The sequence below is a fragment of the Ctenopharyngodon idella genome, chromosome 17 (assembly GCF_019924925.1).
Source record: "Ctenopharyngodon idella isolate HZGC_01 chromosome 17, HZGC01, whole genome shotgun sequence".
NCBI classification, from domain to species: Eukaryota; Metazoa; Chordata; class Actinopteri; order Cypriniformes; family Xenocyprididae; genus Ctenopharyngodon; species Ctenopharyngodon idella.
The window spans coordinates 2776354-2794711 of record NC_067236.1 but is presented as its reverse complement, the minus strand read 5'-3'; the positions used below and the strand labels follow the sequence as shown (position 1 = coordinate 2794711).

The 18358-nt window shown below is 37.0% G+C and overlaps 1 protein-coding gene across 5 annotated transcripts in view; it reads right to left on the bottom strand.

Annotated features, from left to right (window-relative positions):
• The window catches only part of tonsl (tonsoku-like, DNA repair protein), a 67197-nt gene that overhangs the window by 45515 nt on the left and 3324 nt on the right, over positions 1-18358 (bottom strand). For all 5 annotated transcript variants that reach the window (XM_051868812.1, XM_051868811.1, XM_051868813.1 and 2 more), the window contains exons 7-23: positions 17603-17717; positions 17239-17384; positions 15228-15380; positions 14943-15068; positions 14558-14753; positions 13641-13696; positions 13460-13549; positions 13235-13307; positions 12983-13146; positions 12186-12309; positions 11193-11440; positions 9682-10135; positions 8844-9031; positions 8286-8386; positions 8043-8199; positions 6581-6659; positions 6166-6473 (exon numbers count right to left, since the gene is read on the bottom strand). In XM_051868812.1, the coding sequence (XP_051724772.1) occupies positions 6166-6473; positions 6581-6659; positions 8043-8199; positions 8286-8386; positions 8844-9031; positions 9682-10135; positions 11193-11440; positions 12186-12309; positions 12983-13146; positions 13235-13307; positions 13460-13549; positions 13641-13696; positions 14558-14753; positions 14943-15068; positions 15228-15380; positions 17239-17384; positions 17603-17717 (2778 nt within the window). The remainder of the gene's footprint in view (positions 1-6165; positions 6474-6580; positions 6660-8042; positions 8200-8285; positions 8387-8843; positions 9032-9681; positions 10136-11192; positions 11441-12185; positions 12310-12982; positions 13147-13234; positions 13308-13459; positions 13550-13640; positions 13697-14557; positions 14754-14942; positions 15069-15227; positions 15381-17238; positions 17385-17602; positions 17718-18358) is intronic.

Genomic DNA, 18358 nt, shown 5'->3' with positions numbered 1-18358 from the left:
CACATTTCATACCAAGCCTCCGTTGCTAATTCAAAAAACGTCATTTCAGAGCTAGTAATGGAGGCTTGAGCCTTGATAGCAGACTAGTTGATACAATTATTAACGCAGTTGAGAGAGAGAGAGAGAGAGAGAGAGAGAGAGAGAGATCACTAATCTGCTCCTCTACACAACAGACTAATGTTTGGCACACAGCAATCTGTAAATATTACAAAAGTTACAGAAAACTGGGCATCTGTAATGGCAGACAAATTCAAATTTATGAAGAAAATTACACTAACAAGGCAGTTCTAACTGTAAACATCTACCATAATGGAACCATAATGTTCCTAACACTATCCTATAAGACATCCAGTGAGCGCTTACAACACCTGGAAAGTAAACAGACTTTGAAGTTACTGTTAAGGAGTTAAGAGGAGAACCTTTAACAAATTTCCCTGACACCTGGAATAGAGGACTCATAATGCCCATATTCAAAAGTGGAGACAAATTAGATCCAAATAATTACAGGGGCATATGTGTGAGTAATAATCTGGGGAAGCTGTTCTGCAGTCTCATCAACACAAGACTCATACACTTCCTTACAGAGCACAATGTCCTGAGCAAAAGTCCGATTCTTACCAAATTATAGAACATCAGACCATATCTTCACCCTACATACCCTGATCGACAAATACATTAACCAAAACAAAACCAAAATTTTTGATTCAATTTGGCATGATGGTCTTCTGTCTAAACTTCTAGAATCGGGTATCGGGGGTAAAACATACAACATTATAAAAACAATGTACTCAAACAATCAATGCGCTATTAAAATTGGCAATAAACAGAGTTCTTCACTCCAGGACAGGGTGTGAGACAAGGCTGCCCACTATCACCGACCCTCTTCAATATTTACATTAATGAATTGGCGAAACAACTAGAAGAATAAGCAGCACCTGGCCTCGCACTACATGACTCCACTATAAAGTTCCTCCTGTATGCAGATGATCTGGTCCTGCTATCTCCAACAGAAAGAGGGTCTACAGCAGAACCTGGACATCCTGCATCGGTTCTGTCAGACCTGGGCCCTGACTATCAACCATAACAAAACTAAAGTACTAACATTCCAGAAAAGACCTAGATGTCAGGGAAAGAGACACAATTTCACCCTTGGTATGACCAAAATTGATCATGCCACAACTTAGCTAGCTACACATGCCTCGGGCTGAAAATAAGTGCAACTGGAAAGCTAAATTTGGCCGTGAATGAACTGAAAGAGAAAGCAAGAAGGGCCTAATCCAAATCCAAATTGAAATACCAATCAGAATCTGGCTCAAAATATTCCAATCAGTCATAGAACCTATTGCACTATATGCAGAATTAGGCCAATACCTTCTATTAATCCACACTGAGAAACGAGCCATCACATTTTGGAAACATCTAAAAACGAGTGACCCCAACTCTTACAATTTTAAAGCCCTTAAAGACCATGAATGAACATTGAAAAAAGCCCCCTGATTCAGATGGTCCTGAAGCTGCAAAAACAAACTAACACGACTAACAACAGCCAACCCACAGGACACTGACACACTCAACCACAGAATAGGCCCAACCAAATTATAAAAGCACAAAAAGAAAATTACCTGACCTATTGGACTGAAACAACAGAAAAAAGTAAACTTGAATGTCATTTGGCTCTAAATAGAGACTACACAACAGTAGAATATCTGAGTACAGTGAAAGACCATAAATTAAGAAGAATAATGATGAGCAGAGCTCCCACTCTTTCATGAACACCAGATTCAAGGACTTTCAAGGACTTTTTAAAGCACCGTTTATTTTATATCAAGCACCTATCAAATTCAAATCCCAGCATATGGAGCGTCATGAAAGACCTCTTATTGCATTTGCATCCATTTTAACCCGGAAGAGGTACAGAATCATTTGTACATTAATTTTGGAAATATATTGAAACCGTTTGCAGCTTCCTTATCTCTACTGTTAACGGTCTTTCTTTAGTTTTGGTTTTCATTTTTTATGAATCATTACCTGAGTAAAAACATTATAATATAGAGAGAATATTGTAAAAATAAATTTTGCAATTGATGGAAAAAATTGTATGGGTTAAAAGGATTATATGGATTGTAATTGTGGCTTATAAAGTCAGAATCAAAAAGCTTGCAATTCTGAGAAAAAAAAGTCAGAATTGAGAGATATAAATGAGCACTTCCGAGAAAAACAAAAAAAACAAAAATCAGAATTGCAATTTATATATCACAATTCTGACTTTATAAGACACAATTCTGACTTTTTAACTCACAATTGTGAATTTAGGGTAGAGTGGGGGAAAACGCCCCTTGGGGGAAACTAACTCTACATAATATGCGTAATATTCTTATTAATAAGTAGGGGTGGGCGATATGGCAAAAATATCACAATTCATGATTTGATCACAAATCTTTTTCATGTTGGTTTTACTATTTTGCCAGTGACTGAGCAGTACAGTCAAACTAATTTCCCTATATATTAAAAAAGTAGCCTTACAAGGTAACAAAATATAAAAGAAAAAAAGAATGAAGTGGATGAAGATAAAAATACTAATTTATAAGTTTCTTGTTAAAGCTACTGTATTAAAGAAAAGAGGAAATTCTGTAATTATTTACTCACCGTAGAAGTTGTTTTAAACTCGAATAAATTTCTTCTGTTGAACATACAAGTCTTTTTTTTTTTTTGAAGAATGTGGGTAACCAAACAGTTGCTGGTCCCCAATGAGTTCCATAGTAGGAAAGAAAATACTATGGATGTCAATGGGTACTAGCAAATGTTTGGTTACCCACATTCTTCAGAATATGTTCTTTTGTGTTCAGCACAAGACAGAAATTAATACAGGTTTTGATCAACTTTAGAGTTACAGAATTTTCATTTTTGGTTGAACTATCCCGTTAAGGACAAGTCACAGCATGTGTTGTCTGTCCCTTTAAGGCTCATGCGTGCATCTAATATATTGACACGCATTCGATTTTCTTTCAACTGCTTACTTTCACTTTACACTTAAAACCTTGTGTGTATTTGACAGTATTAGCAGAATAAAATGCGAATGATAACTTTGTCCAGCAAATGCAGTGTTTGACAGGCTTTTTGAGTGTGCGCGCTTCGGATGTATCCGCTCCGAAAAGCACGCGTCACTGTCAGACCAGCACGCGGATAAAATGTTTAACCGGCAAGGCTTTAAAACGCATGCAAATAATAAACTTTTGTGATTGTGAATAACTGCAGTGCTCCGTTAGTATAACTCTACCGCTGTGTTAACATGTTATGTGAATATATATCGCTTTGTACTACAGTATGTTGAGACAGAGGCACCAGGACTGCAACTGACAGAAAGCACTATAGCACAATGATATTTCTTCAAAAGCAGATCGTGGAGACTTTTTAATCGTCCACGATCAAAATCGCACATCCCTATAAGAATGTTCATTTCGGACACAGCAAGTGTAACAGGTCAAATGTCCAAACCCCGCCTAATAACAAGCAAGGGGAAGTACCGCAATGGAAAACACTCAGACACCGATTGTAAAATAATATTCCAAAACAAATATACTAGGACTAAAGGGGGGCAAGTTATAATTTTCACAAAATTTATTTCAAATTTAATTCAAGCACTTTCAAAGACCAATATTTGTTCTTCAGTACTTTCCAGGCCTTGAATTCATGTGTCTGAAATCCAAGTACTTTCAAGGCGCGTGGGAACTCTGGATGAGGTACAGACTGAGCAATCACACGCTGACTGTATAAAGACAGAACTGGCTGCCCAGACAGAGCCACGTCTGCCCGCACTGTGACCAGGGAGAAGTGGAGACAGCAACACTTCCTCACCAGCTGCCCTAACTATGAGGAAATCAGAAAGACATTTTATCCAAAATTTAAAATACTTTGCCCTAACTTCATAAAATTAAACAATAAAACGCAAATTCAACATTTATTAGGTGAAAAAAAGAGATTGTTTCCTACTAGCAGCAAGATACATTGATGCCTGTCACAAAAAGAGGGATTCGACTAATCAGTAATTAGTCACACACAAACACACACACAAAAACACACACACACGCACGCACGCAGACTCACGCATTCACACTGAATTCTAAATTGTTCACAGAATTCTAAAATGTTGATTGATTGTTCTACTTACTTTTTATGTGTATATGTACATGTATTTTGATTCACTGTAAAAATTAGAAATGCTTTGGCAATACATTGTAACAACTGTCATGCCGATAAAGCACAGCACACTTTGAATTGAATTATATTATTTGAATTGAGCTTAATTAAATTAAATTTTATTAAATTAATTAAAAAAAAAATTTATTAAAAAAAATAATAATAATAATCTGTTTTATGTGTAGCGTTATTGGATCATTTATTTCTTCTTTATCTATCTATCTATCTATCTATCTATCTATACTTCATAACTATGAAATTTATGTAAATCAAATTCTAACATAACTGAGTGATTCTAAAAAGACAGAAATTATGTTAAATATTGAAACCGCCAGTAGGTGGCAGCGATTCGCTGTTTCAATGAGTGAGACTCTTAAATCGTTCATTCAGCCAATTCTTTCAAAAGTCAGATTAATTTAGGAAGAAAACAAACACCGATGTGAATACTTTTGTCATTGATAATTACAGACACTATTGAAAAATTAACTAACAAAACAGACGGCTGTTTTGGTAACTTGTTACAGTTACACTAATAGTTATGGCTAAATTGCAATGGATTAGCTAGCTAAAATATATGTGGAGTACTTAGCTATTACACAATATTCTCATACCTCCTTCTCAGTACATGCTTTATTCTTTTTAACGTCCCTCTTTGACCAGCAGTTTAATGTAGTCGACTGAGCAGCGGTTCTCTTTTCATTTTTGGTAAATGAATTTCATTTATGACAAACTCATTTGATTAGAAACAAAATTATTGTTACAAAATAAATGAATTCATAAATTTGTCATAAATTTCATTTATGACAAAATCATTTGATTAGAAACAAAATTATTGTTACAAAATAAATGAATTCTACATATTTTTCCATTTGATCTACTGTGATTTCATGTTGAAATATTGGGGGGTTGTAACTGATGGATTTGAATACTGGGGGGGGTTACCTCCCCACCATCCCCCCCCACAAACTACGCCCCTGTGTATATATATATATATATATATATATATATATAACAAAATAATGACTTTATTCAACAATATCTAGTGATGGGCGATTTCAAAACACTGCTTCATGAAGCTTCGAAGCTTTACGAATCTTTTGTTTCAAATGAGTGGTTCGGAGCGTGTATCAAACTGCCAAAGTCAAAGTTTTTTTGGCACACAAAAAGTATTCTCGTTGCTTCATAAGATTAAGGTTGAACCACTGTAGTCACATGAACTGTTTGAAAGTGTTAATTATCTTGCTGTCAATGGAGGCCTCACTGACCCATCGGATTTTATCAAAAATATCTTAATTTGTGTTGTGCTTAAGATGAACAAAGGTCTTTTGGGTGTGGAACGACATGAGGGTGAGTAATTAATGACAGAATTTACATTTTTGGGTGAACTAACCCTTTAATTGTACTGACCTACTTTTGATTTATTTATCCAAAATTTGACAAATTTTGTGACATTCCGTGTTATACAGTAAATTCTGCTTTTATGACTGGATTCTGTGTGTGTTTTCTGCATCGCGGAAATCATACAGCCCTGAGAGTTGAGAAGCGGCTTGTGTGCGATACACTTATATAGATCAGTGGTTCATGCGCTTTTGGTGTGAGCTCAAAACCTGCGGGAATTAGTAAAATTATGCGCAGTGAGTAAGTGAGAGGAGAGAAGAGAGAGAATGTGCAGCTGACGGTATGGCCTGTGCCGCTGGCAACAAAATGGATCGGCTCAGAATCGGTAAGACCTGAGACAGACTAGCCAGTCACCGATCCGGGCCGATCATGCGGAAAATCGGCCGATTCCGATCCCTGGCCGATCGATCGGTGCATCTCTACATCGCCGTCCTGACCCCAAGCCTGCCGGGTTTTGTGAACCCAGATAGACTGGCACTTGCGCTTTCAAAATAAATAGCTGCAATGTCGCTGACAGTGTGAATGCAGCTTTATAGCCTTTTATTACTGAATGAATTAAAGTATACTTACAGGGAAAGCAGCTTGACTCTTTGTTTCCAATGTGTCCGATGCTTTTTTGAGACCCTCTCCAGTAATCTGATTGGCTGATATGTCTAAAATTCTGAGTCTGGGCATAGTGGCAGCAGCAGAGATCATTTCTGGCAGGAGGTCGTTGTTCAGACGGTTGGCAGTGATGCGCAGCTCCGTGAGACTGGCCTGCAGTTTTAGCGCTCGGAGGAGAGGAGTCAGAGACGCTGGAGATAAACTGAGTCCACAGACGTTCACACAGGAGCTGCTGTCCTGCACCTCACACAGCCGGGACACACGCCGGTTCTCCTCTGAAACACACATAACATGAAAAATATGAGACAAGCATGTTTTGTAATAAACATCTTTGTTTTATTAAACTTCTTTTCAGTCATAAAGAAATCTAAGAGTCACTCACCCACTCCCAGACTCTGACAGGCTTTCTTGTAGCGCTCAGGGAGCGGAGGAAGATCCCATGAACACACTTCAGCAAGAACCTGCAGCAGGAAGATTGACCCAAAGATGAAAAAAAAATAAAGGTTTTTGGTGTAAATTAACAAACGTTTAGCCTGTTTGCCACACAAAGCTACTGTATGAATTCAGAAGACTGATAATATAGCACTCTAGTTGTATGGACTACTTTTATGGATTTTTTTTTTTTTTTTAATTTTGGATCTTGGCACACTTTTGTTCAAAGGTGAAAATCAGCCTGGACAATATTGTTAAAACCATAGAACAATAAAAAAAAAAAAAAAGAAGAAGAAAAAAAAAAAAAAAAGTGGAGAAAAAAAAAAAAAAAAACAGAAAGAAGAAGAAGAAGAAGAAGAAGAAGAAGAAGAAAAAAAAAAAAAAAAAAAAAAAAAAAAAAAGAAGCAGCCAAGCCCTTTCACACTTCAAACCCACCCAGTAATATTCATAATGCATTACTGAGACTAGTCTTTTGTTTTTAATATGATGGTGCAACTTCACTACCAGACTAAATCATATGTTATGAATAATATTATCTTTTGGTTTTGTGTCAATGAAGTTTCAAATAAATAAGAAAACCAAATTTAAAACATGAAAATTACTAGACTATATAATCATGATTTTGGTATGGAATCTTGTTTCCGCATTGGAATCAAAAAATAATTGCAACTTTTATCTCACAATTCTGACTTTTCCCCCTCAGAATTGCGAGTTTATATCTCATTTTTCTGACATTATATCTTGCAATGGCAAGTTTATACCTCTCAATTCTGAGAAAAAAAAAAGTTACTCAGAATTGCAACTTTATTTCTCACAATTGTGACTTTATACATCACAATTCTGATTTTTTTCTCATAATTGTGAGATATAAACTCACAATTGTGAATTATGAGGTCTGAATTGCAAAACATAAACTTGCAATTCTAAGAAAAAAAAAGTCAGAATAACAAGATAAAAAGAAATTACCTTTTTTATTTTTTATATCCTGGCACCAAGCTACCATAATTTGGTCATAAATAGTTTTTTGTTTTATTGTGGCATGGTGATCAGGACCTCAAAATGAAAATGTTGTTCTAAAAATGTGGTAAAAAAGAAACTACAGAATAATGAGAGATATGAAACTAAATAATAATGTGCAATAAAACAGTTTAGTATAATTAATATCTGTCTATTATATTATATTATATTATATTATATTATATTATATTATATTGGTGATACCACCCACATGAAAAAAAATATATTATTATATAATTATAATTATTTATTTTCCTGGTAATTCTTTTGCTCTTAGCTGTGACAATATAATTGTTTTGCTACAGTCCCTCTATAAACTTTTTATTCTTAAAAAAAAAAAAAAAAAATTATGCAAAAGCAAAACAATACACAGAAGTTTTCACATGACCTCTGACCTCTTCATTGGTGTGCAGTACGGCCAGCAGTGGATCTGTGGGTAAGAGCAGAGCGCCCTCTTTCTGCAGGGACAGACGTGGCAGTAATCCACACATCTGATAGTAGCGCTGAGCGGCCTGCTCACACAACCACGCCACCGTACAGGAGTCTGCCGCACTGCAAAAACACAAAAACAATATCTAGATTACATACACTCAGATCCCACTACACATTATCTGACAAATACAAAACTAGCATCAGACCTGTGAGGAACTGGAATCAGGAAGACATTGTCCTGAACTCTGACCCTCATCCTGATTGGTGCAGGCACATGTGCTGCTCGGTTCTGGAATGATGCTGGAGTCTTTAAAAAAACAAAACAATAATCATTATTCAGCCCATTAACTTATTAATCATAGCTGTCTATAAGTATCAAACACAATGAGTAGTATTAAGTAGAAATGAAAGTATTATTTTTAACCTACTTTTAAACTTTTTTTAGTAATTTGTACATAAAATTGGGTTAAAAACACAGAAGAACTGCATTTATTTCCAAAATGGTAACTGAATGCCATTTTCTAAATTAAACATGCTGTTTGTAATATCTAATGAGGTTATTACAATAATACACTTGCATACAGCATACCATTTCACATATTAAAAAAAAAACAAGCACTATAGAGTGCAAACTGTACAGTAGTGTTGTAGTCAAATGAGACCAAGACATGACCTTTAAAAAATTCTCGAGTACAGCAACACTACTGTACAGTATACTAGCATTCCATTCCAAACACAGCCAATGATATAGTGAGGCCTATTACCATTGACTGATGGGTAGGAGGTGCAGGGTCATGAATAGGGTCTGATTCTTGGGTCATGGTGGGACTCTGCGACCTGCTGACCTCTCTCCTGCCCAGCATCACCATCCCGGGCAGTTGATTCATCTTCACCTGCCGAGACTTATTAGTGCCCTTCTTCAGAGATAGACCCCTACTGGAGGAACTCTGAACTGCAATGAGAATAATCCAAGAGAGTCAGCTGACCTTTATCACAAAATAATTGCCAACATGGTGATTAGGACCACAAAAATATTGATCTGAAAATGTGAGGAAAAAAAAAAATGAGACATCAAATTAATTAACATCTGCAATAAAACAGTTTAGTGTCATTGATATCTGTCTATTAAATATATTATTGTATTACATTACATTGTAGTCAAATATTATTCTATGATATATAGTGTAGAGACTGACCAATCAGAATCAAGTACTTCAGAAGTGTAAATTTCAGTGTTGGGGAATGTTATTTGAAAGTGTTTGATGAAATGTGTTACATTACTGTGTTAATCACAATATAAGTAACTGCTAATTATAATTCATTTTTAAGGAAACTAATGTTGTAGTTACTTTTGCATTAATTTATTACAGTGTTGCATTACTTTAGCATTAAATAAATGGAAGGGAGCACAAAAAAAATTATAAAAATATTAGTTGTTGAATATTAAATGCAGGACTTATCACGCAAGAATAGAACAAGAACTAAAAGCGAAGCCCCTACTAAATTAATAAAAATTAAGAATTCTGATTACATTATTGTGTGTACATTGAAATACTCTTTCATTTATGATTGTGGATATGATTGTGCCGGCATGTCACATACCTCTAGGAGAAGCTTCAGCAGATCCTGAGAAATTATTCTGATTTCTGAAAGTTGTTTCCCGTGGGATGTTGTGCTCAGAAACTCTCCGCTTCTTCTTGGGCTGCACATCACTCAGGTCATCCTCCAGCCAATCATCTGCCAGATACTGCTCCTCTGGGACCAAAGCTGATCTGCTATTGGCCGACACTGCTGGCGTGCTGGTAAAGGCCGGCTCTGATAGACTCTGAGAGAGGAGGCGGGATTTAGCACTGCCCAGGTTCTGCATGGCCTTCCGGTACTCCAGTCTGCCCAATTCTGACTGCGGGGGCAACGCAGTCTCTCTGACACTTAATACAGAGGGCAAATCCTGACTGGGTGGGAATTCCTGCGAGGACTGGGCCGCTGGGGAACGCGGTCTTGACCGAACAGGACGAAGAGGACTGAGCGAGCAATCAGAGTCAGAATTGCTCTCGTTCTAAAGCAAAAAAAAAAAAACACTCGATCTCTTGCTTACAAATAGAAAATCTGAGGAAGAACTAGCGCTGCACAATATTGGAAAAAAACTGACATTGCAATATTTTGTTTAGTGGCATGTTGATCAGTAGGGATGTGCCCGAAACCTAATTCCAAATTCGGAAAGGTACGGAAAATGAATAATGCATTCTACGGAGCCCCTGAAGGGACATTTTGTTTATTTTGATGGGTGGATGGCAAATAAAAATATGAGATGCTAGTTTCAGAGAGAAGCGCTGCACTGTGTTCATTTGCACACGCAGCTCATGATATCAGTGTCTTAGGGCTGTGACACACCAAGTCGACAGTCAGCCAATATTGGGCCGTCGGTGAGCAATTGTCGGTCTAGTCTTTGCTGTGTGTTCCACACATCAGCTGTATTCAGGCTCATGTTGGTGGCAGTTCGGCCAATTCAGCATGTTGAATAGGCGTCAGGCCGTCGGTCAGAGAGCTCACTCTGATTGGCTGTTCAGTTTAGTGAATGAAAATAAAAGCAATGAAAGTGAGTAAAGAAGGCTGACTCTGAACAGAAGGCTGTTCTAATTTTATATCATCTTGCCTGAGCATTCCAATATGCAAATTTTTCATAACAACATGAGCCGCCTGGAATGAAGAAAGTGATCAGAATGATTGATACTGAAAATGGTAATCAAGCGCTGCTTTGTTTACAGTTTGTATATCTGCGGTCCCAGTTTTGGTTTCTCTTTTTGAATGACGAATATAGGCTATTGATACCTGCTAATATAGACTGTTATTTCCTTACACGCAGGTGGAGAAGGCACATGCTATATGACAGTCGGCAGTAGTCTTTGAAGTGTGTTGAAACGCAGTTTTTTAGTCCAGATGTAGCTGACGCGGGGCGACAACAGTCAGCTTTCGTCACCGCTAGTTCTCTGACACATATATTGAATTAAATAAGTAGCCAGCGCAATCTGGCAATCACACTAAGCCATACCACGATATTTTATTTCAACATATTGTGCAGCCCTAGGAAAAACTGTTCAGAATAGAAACTTTACCCCATACAGAACATCTGCTTCCATCCCTCGTGGCCGGCGGGCTGGACCTGAGGTACCCCTGCGTCTGGGAGCCGAGTCTTTTGGAGTAGGGATAGTCGGAGTCAGGGCTTTTGGAGTAGGGACAGTCGGAATGATCTGCTGGGGTGATGGCGGTGACTCCTGCAGCAGTGGTTCTGAATACTCTGCATCAAACAGTTGACTGTCCTGAAGCTCCTTCTGCTGCCGTGGAGCCGTCGATACAACTGAAACTACAGCAGAATAAGACAAGGATTATTAAGTACTGAGACTTCCTTTTTGAAGTATCAAAAGTTCCTCAAATAAATCAAATGTTCTTAAAGGTTCTGTCAATCTAATTTAGGTCAATAAATCAAGTATTGTAGTGAATTTTAAAGAGTTTAATTTCAGCAATTGTGTGTATGTCTCATTTGTTATCATTAAATGGGGTAATGACATGAATTTTATTATTTTAAAACGTTCCTTGAGATTCACTTATAATTTTAATAAAGCTTTTTTTGCACAAAACAAACAAAATAAATATATACAGCACCAGTGATTATAATGAGTTCTTCTATTTGCTTTTGACACGACACTCAAATCCAGTGTAGGCAAGTGTCAGCCGTTAAGCGACTGAATGCCAGTGGGCGAAGCCTATGGTGTGGTGATGTATAACTTTTCATCAATGTCTTGCTCTGAGGCAGTCATATGCAAATGAATTTGCCCCTGTGACTTCACAGATCCCACAATATCAAAACAAGCTGTTTTTGGAGCTTGATTAAATAAATGCTTTGTTTAAAATGAGGAGGATATTTAAAGCTAGGAAACCTGCAAGATGTTTTAATGGTATAAAGACCTCTTATATGTCAAAAGATCAAGGCAAATTTGTTTTTTCATGTCATGACCCCTTTAAAACACATTAAGCATATAAATCAGCCATCTGTCAGCCATTAAAAAAAACCATATTGCATAATACATGAGTATCTTTTATCTCCTCACCATCTCCTGATAGTGCTCTCTTGAGGAGTTTCTCAGTCTCCAAACAATCCTGCTTTGTCTCTTGGTCCAGCTGTCGGCTGTAAGTCTTAAACCACTGACGAAGAGTGTCCAGAGGAGTATGTCCCTATAAATAAATATGTACATATAAGACAAATGTGCATAGAATCAATAAAGACAGATGATGAATCAATCAGTTTTGTTCCTGAAAGGAAGATGAGAATGCTAGTTTAAGTAGCCATATGTATAACCAATGCAACTCACCAAGACTGCTCAAGAATACAGTAAAAAAAAATACAGTAAAAGCAGTCATTTTATGAAATATTATTACACATTTAAATAACTGTTTTCTAGTTTAATATATTTTAAAATTTAATTTCTTCCTGTGATGCAAAGCTGAATTTTCAGCATCATTACTCCAGCCTTCAATGTCACATGATCCTTCAGAAATCATTATCCTAATATGATGACCTGCTGCTCAAGAAACATTCCTTATAGTTATCAATGTTGAAAACAATTGTGCTGTTTAATATTTTTGTGGTAACCATGATACATTTTTTTTTTTTTTCAGGATTCTTTGATGAACAGAAAGTTCAAAAGAACAGAATTTATTTGAAATAGAAATCTTTTGCAACATTATAAATGTCTTTATTGTTACTTTAGAACAATTTAATGCATCTTTTCTAAATAAAAGTATGAATTGTTTTTAAAAACCTTTTTGAAACTAAATTGGAAAGTGTATATTTAAACCATATTTATGTAAATGCATGCAATTTGAAATGAATGCGTGTTTGCCTGACCTTGCCATTGCGAGCTGTGACGGACGCACCCTTCTGTACCAGCAGTCGTGCTACATGGAAGTGGCCGCAGTTCAGTGTGTCATGCAGGGGTGTGACACCATCACAGTCTCGACCCCCAGGGTCATTTATATTTGCTCCATGCTCCAGCAGTAAAGCTACAATCTCTGGAAAAAAAAAAGAAAGAAACAGATCTCAGTCTCTCTGATGAGCTATATATTCATAATACCATGTTAAACCTGCAGAATGCAGTACCTTGATGACCGTAGTTACAGGCTTCATGCAGAGGAGTCCACCCACAGTAATCCCTCAAGTTAACCGGGTGACCCTGTCAGAGAAAAAAAACCCCAAACACATAACAGAGAAAGGTCCATTTTATACATGGTGTTTTAACATCCATCAAATACTTCCTCAAGAAGGTCAAAGCCATTTCACTCATTAAAGGTGAAGTACTAACACTAAAAAAAAAGGCAAACCCACCTGATCAATCAGGCACTGAACCTGCTTTAGGTTTCCCTCGATACAGGCCCTGTGGAGAACCGTCTCGCCCTTCTCATTCCGTCGGTTCCACTGCGCAAACAGCAAAGATTAAATAGGATGAACAAATAATAAAACACACAACGGTGTAGAACTGCATAAACCACAGTCTCTCAGATCTCACTTTTTGCGTCTTCCTCTTGCCCGTGACGATCTTATCGTAACCCTCCAGATCATCATCTGCACAAACAGATTATTCACTCACTCAGAAATAACTAAACATCCTGATTACATGCATAAATAAACATCTTTATTGCATCAAAACAAACTGGACCAGGCAAATATTTTTCATCATTAAAAAAACAAAAAAAAAAAAAAAAAACACCACATTGCACATTTTGTTAATTGAACATATAACACAGTAAATATTAAGTAAATATCAGGTCCACTAATGTGATACCATGGTATTTTGATATATAATATGGCACATATCATGGTATTTATGCCAAGGTACTTCAATGGTTTGCATGTGATATGTAAAATCAAGGTACTGTATATGCATGGTAATGTTTCAAAATGCCAAGGTATTACCATCTGATGCCATCACTGTACCATGGTAGCACTAAGTGTTGTTATTGTTAACTAAAACTATTAAAAATTGATTTTGTTATCTAAAACAAAGCTGAAATAAGATAAAATATAAAAATTAGACAAAAAAAAAAAAAACTTAAAAAACGTAAACGAAAATCAGAAATGTTGCCTTGGTCACAAACTGAAATAAAATGTCACAGTTTAAGTACAAATTACTAAAACTAAAAATAAATAAATAAATGCAAAATATAAATATTAAAAATCTAGTGAAAATGACAACAACAACAAAAAAAAAAATTAGTAATATTAAAATGAAAACTGAATATATAGAAATAAAAGCTAATTCAAAATATGAATAAATACCATAAATATATATAAACTACTAAATTAAGACTACTACAGCACTTTATCTTATCTGTACTGTAATAAACCTCATTGTTAGCAAAACCAAAATCATTGTTAGTACTAGCATTCTACAGCCTAAACCTCTGTATGTTGTGTGTGTATTACCAGAGTCAGAGTATTGAATGTCACTGTCCTCCAGTGGTTCACTATTCTCCACCTCCTCTTCCTCATCCTCATCTTCACTATCTTCCAGTCTCAGGCCGTCCCGCTCACACAGCTCCATCAGCCGTGCCTCTGTGTCGTCGCACTGTGAGGAGCCGCAGCGCCGCTGGGCCTGAACCCACACTCTCAAAACACGCCTCTAGAATTACATCACAGATGGAACAACATCTTATATCCAACGCTATATACAACGCTCTTCTATCCAAAGTGACATTTAGTATTTGATTAAAGGTTCAGTGACTGAGTTAAGTGTCTTCCTCAAGGGCACTATGGTTAGAATTTATGAACCGGCCATTCTGGGGTTTGAAGACTTAAGACTTGTTTTAACCTGTAGTTTGTTTAGTCCTGATCTCTCAGCACAGCTCAGAGCAGCACTAAAACTTTGATCAATGGTCTCCATTGGCTGTCCGATCTCCTCCTGACAACCAGCTATATTCAACAATGTCTCACACTCCTGAACAACACAATAACAAGACACATCAAAATCAAAATGAGGACGTTTGTGCAATGTCACTCAGCTCTCAGGATGATGTAAACAGATTTTACACACACACACACACACAAAAACTGTAAGTGTCTGGCAGTTAATTAGTAAGCAACTTGGGTATGTTACCTCTTTAGGGTTGCCCTGTCTCAGGTTTAATTCTTGTCTGTAATGTTCCACGGCCCTGTGATGTTGTCGCAAATCTGTGTAAGTGGCCGCCAGTGACACGTGAATGACGGCTAACTCACGAGCAGGCTTCCCTAAAGTCTCCGCACACACCAGCTAATACACAAACACATGAAGAAAGAACTTTAAATAAAGGTTATACAGTAATATACTGAAAATTAATAAATACATTAAATTACTGTAAACGCAAATAAAACATTTCATTTCAACTATAAAGAAACTAATAATATGGCTGCGATATATTAAAGTGCCCCATTATGCTCTTTTTTTTTAACCTTTCATGTAGTGTATAACATAGCTGTTTGTGAATGTAAAACGCTGGCAAAGTTTCAAAGATAAAAGTGCACAATAAATGGCGTTATTGTCTCTCAAAATAATGAAGCAATTTTGAACTGCCTGAAATGAGTAGTCAGTAAATCCAGTCTCACTTCCTGCACGAACCTACGTAGGTTTGTAACAAATTTGCATAATCCCTACCTATGGTCTTTATTGGCTGCCTGTGAACAACGTTTACTTTGACCTGCCCTCAAACACTGTAGTTGTAGCTGAGACTGGAAAAGTTTGATTCATGTTGTCGACATGTCGAGAAGACGCCGTTTTCTGGGCTGCTAAAGCAAATTCACTTTGCATGCACTTCCAAAGGATGAGGACTCGGGCTGGAATTGATATGTAGAACCAACGCTATCTAGGGCTGTCAAATTAAAATTTGAATTTCGAATAAAAATCCACATTCGAATGCAAAAAAGGTGCATTCAAATTTTAGGTGTTCGTCAGGCAGCCTTATAGGGTTAGTTCACCCAAAAATGAAAATAATGTAATTAATTACTCACCCTCATGTTGTTCCACACCCGTAAGACCTTTTTTGTTGAAATGTAATAAATCATTAATGTACTAAAAACATATTTAAATCAGTTAATGTGAGTACAGTGGTTCAATATTAATATTATAAAGCGACGAGAATATTTTTGGTGTGCCAAAAAAACAAAATAACGACTTACATAGTGATGGCCGATTTCAAAACACTGCTTTATTAAGCTTCGGAGCGTTATGAATCTTTTGTGTCGAATCATGATTCGGATCGCGTGTCAAACCGCCAAACTGCTGAAATCACGTGACTTTGGCGCTCCAAACCGCTGATTCATAACGCTCCGAAGCTTCATGAAGCAGTGTTTTGAAATCGGCCATCACTATATAAGTCATTATTTTGTTTTTTTGCCGCACCAAAAGTATTCTCGTCGCTTTATAATATTGATATTGAACCACTGTACTCACATGAACTGATTTAAATATGTTTTTAGTACATTAATGGATCTTGAGAGAGGAAATGTCATTGCTGGCTATGCAGGCTTCACTGAGCCATCGGATTTCAACAATATTTTAATTTGTGTTCCGAAGATTAATGAAGGTCTTACGGGTGTGAAACGACATGAGGGTGAGTAATAAATGACATTATATTCATTTTTGGGTGAACTAACCCTTTATCAGTGGCACACAAGATGTGATGATAACGTAATAGTCGTCATTACGTTTTAATGTATTTTTGTTAGCCTATCCAGTTGAACCCACTAGATGCAGCGTTGCTGTGTTGTTCATTCAAAACATTGTAGAAATAGAGAAGCTCAATGAGGAGAATATCTTGGTTACATCAATACTGTAACCAAGCCGTTCACACAGAATGCATTTTCTTGTAAACAAGCACAAGACGGACATCTTTGACCTTTGCACTCGCGTCTTGCACAAGAGTCACGTGTTTAGAAAGTTTTTTTCCCCCCCATTCTTTGTAGGCTCTCGGAAAGGAGGGTCTGTGAGAAAAGAGGTGATGCTGCAATGTATATTATGACCTTGAATGCATGTAAACCTATTGCAGGAGACCTCCAAAACAAATTTAGAAACCTCTAAAATAGCATAATAGGGGCACTTTAATTGTATTTGGATGTATTGTACATATTCTTACTTGTGTTTGATAAGCTTCCAGAGCTTTGTTATAGCAGCCCACTTTACAGTAAAGATCTCCCAACTGTTCTGACAGATCCATGGCCTCATGGGAAAACTTATCAGTCACTTCTGCTGCCGTCTGCTCCAGCTGACAGCCACGTATCGCTGCATCAGACACATATTCATTCAAACGCTATGCTAATATCTGACAATACTGTTATGAGAAGCCACAGTGCTTTAATTTAGCATCTTCTAACTGAAAAATCACCTCGATTATGCTCAAAGAAAAACTCACATTCAGTCATAAGCTGTGCAGCTTTACGAGACAATCTGCTGTCAAACAGATGCTAAGCATTGTCGCTTACAGTTGTTCTTAATCTCACCATGTTTGAAATCTTTCTTGACGGCCTCACGTTCAGAAGGCTGCTGGGAGCCCAGACAGAACGCTTTCTTCAGAGAACGCCGAGCCGCTGCAAAGTCACCAAGATGAAGCAATATCTGAACAGATGCACAATAAAATATAAATACACCTGTCAGAAATCATTAAAAGGGACAGGAAATAACAAACCATACAGGTAAAGACCAACACATGTTGATCAAAGGCCCTGTTTACACCTGGTATTAAGATGCCTTTTGGTCGATCGGATCACAAGTACACAAGGAAGACATATACCCATTTGTGCCTGGTGTTTTAATTTTAGTCTCTTTTGTCCACTTTCAACCACTTCTGTCCTGATTTCTTTCAGGGGAAAGTCTATGGGTGGATAAATGTAAGGGGATTTTTAGATCTTTTGATCTAATGGACGAAATAAACTCACGCAATTTACATATGAACACGACCGGTGTTGATGGAAAAACATACAGAGAGCATCAGCTTTCGTTTGTGCTCTGATAGAAATCAGGAATGGTGAGAGAACATTGTGATTGGTACATTTTTCGCATATTCAAACCAAACTTAGGTTTTCAGCCAACAAAGTTTAAATTTCCCATGTTTACACAAAAGGTATATAGGCGGAGAGTAGGCGGTTTTTTGTGGCTGTTTGAACACATTCGACTACATGAGCAACTACATTATGAAAGCAATCCGGTCGATTATGTTTTTCGACTACCTCTGGAAGTGGTCAAAAACTCAAAACATT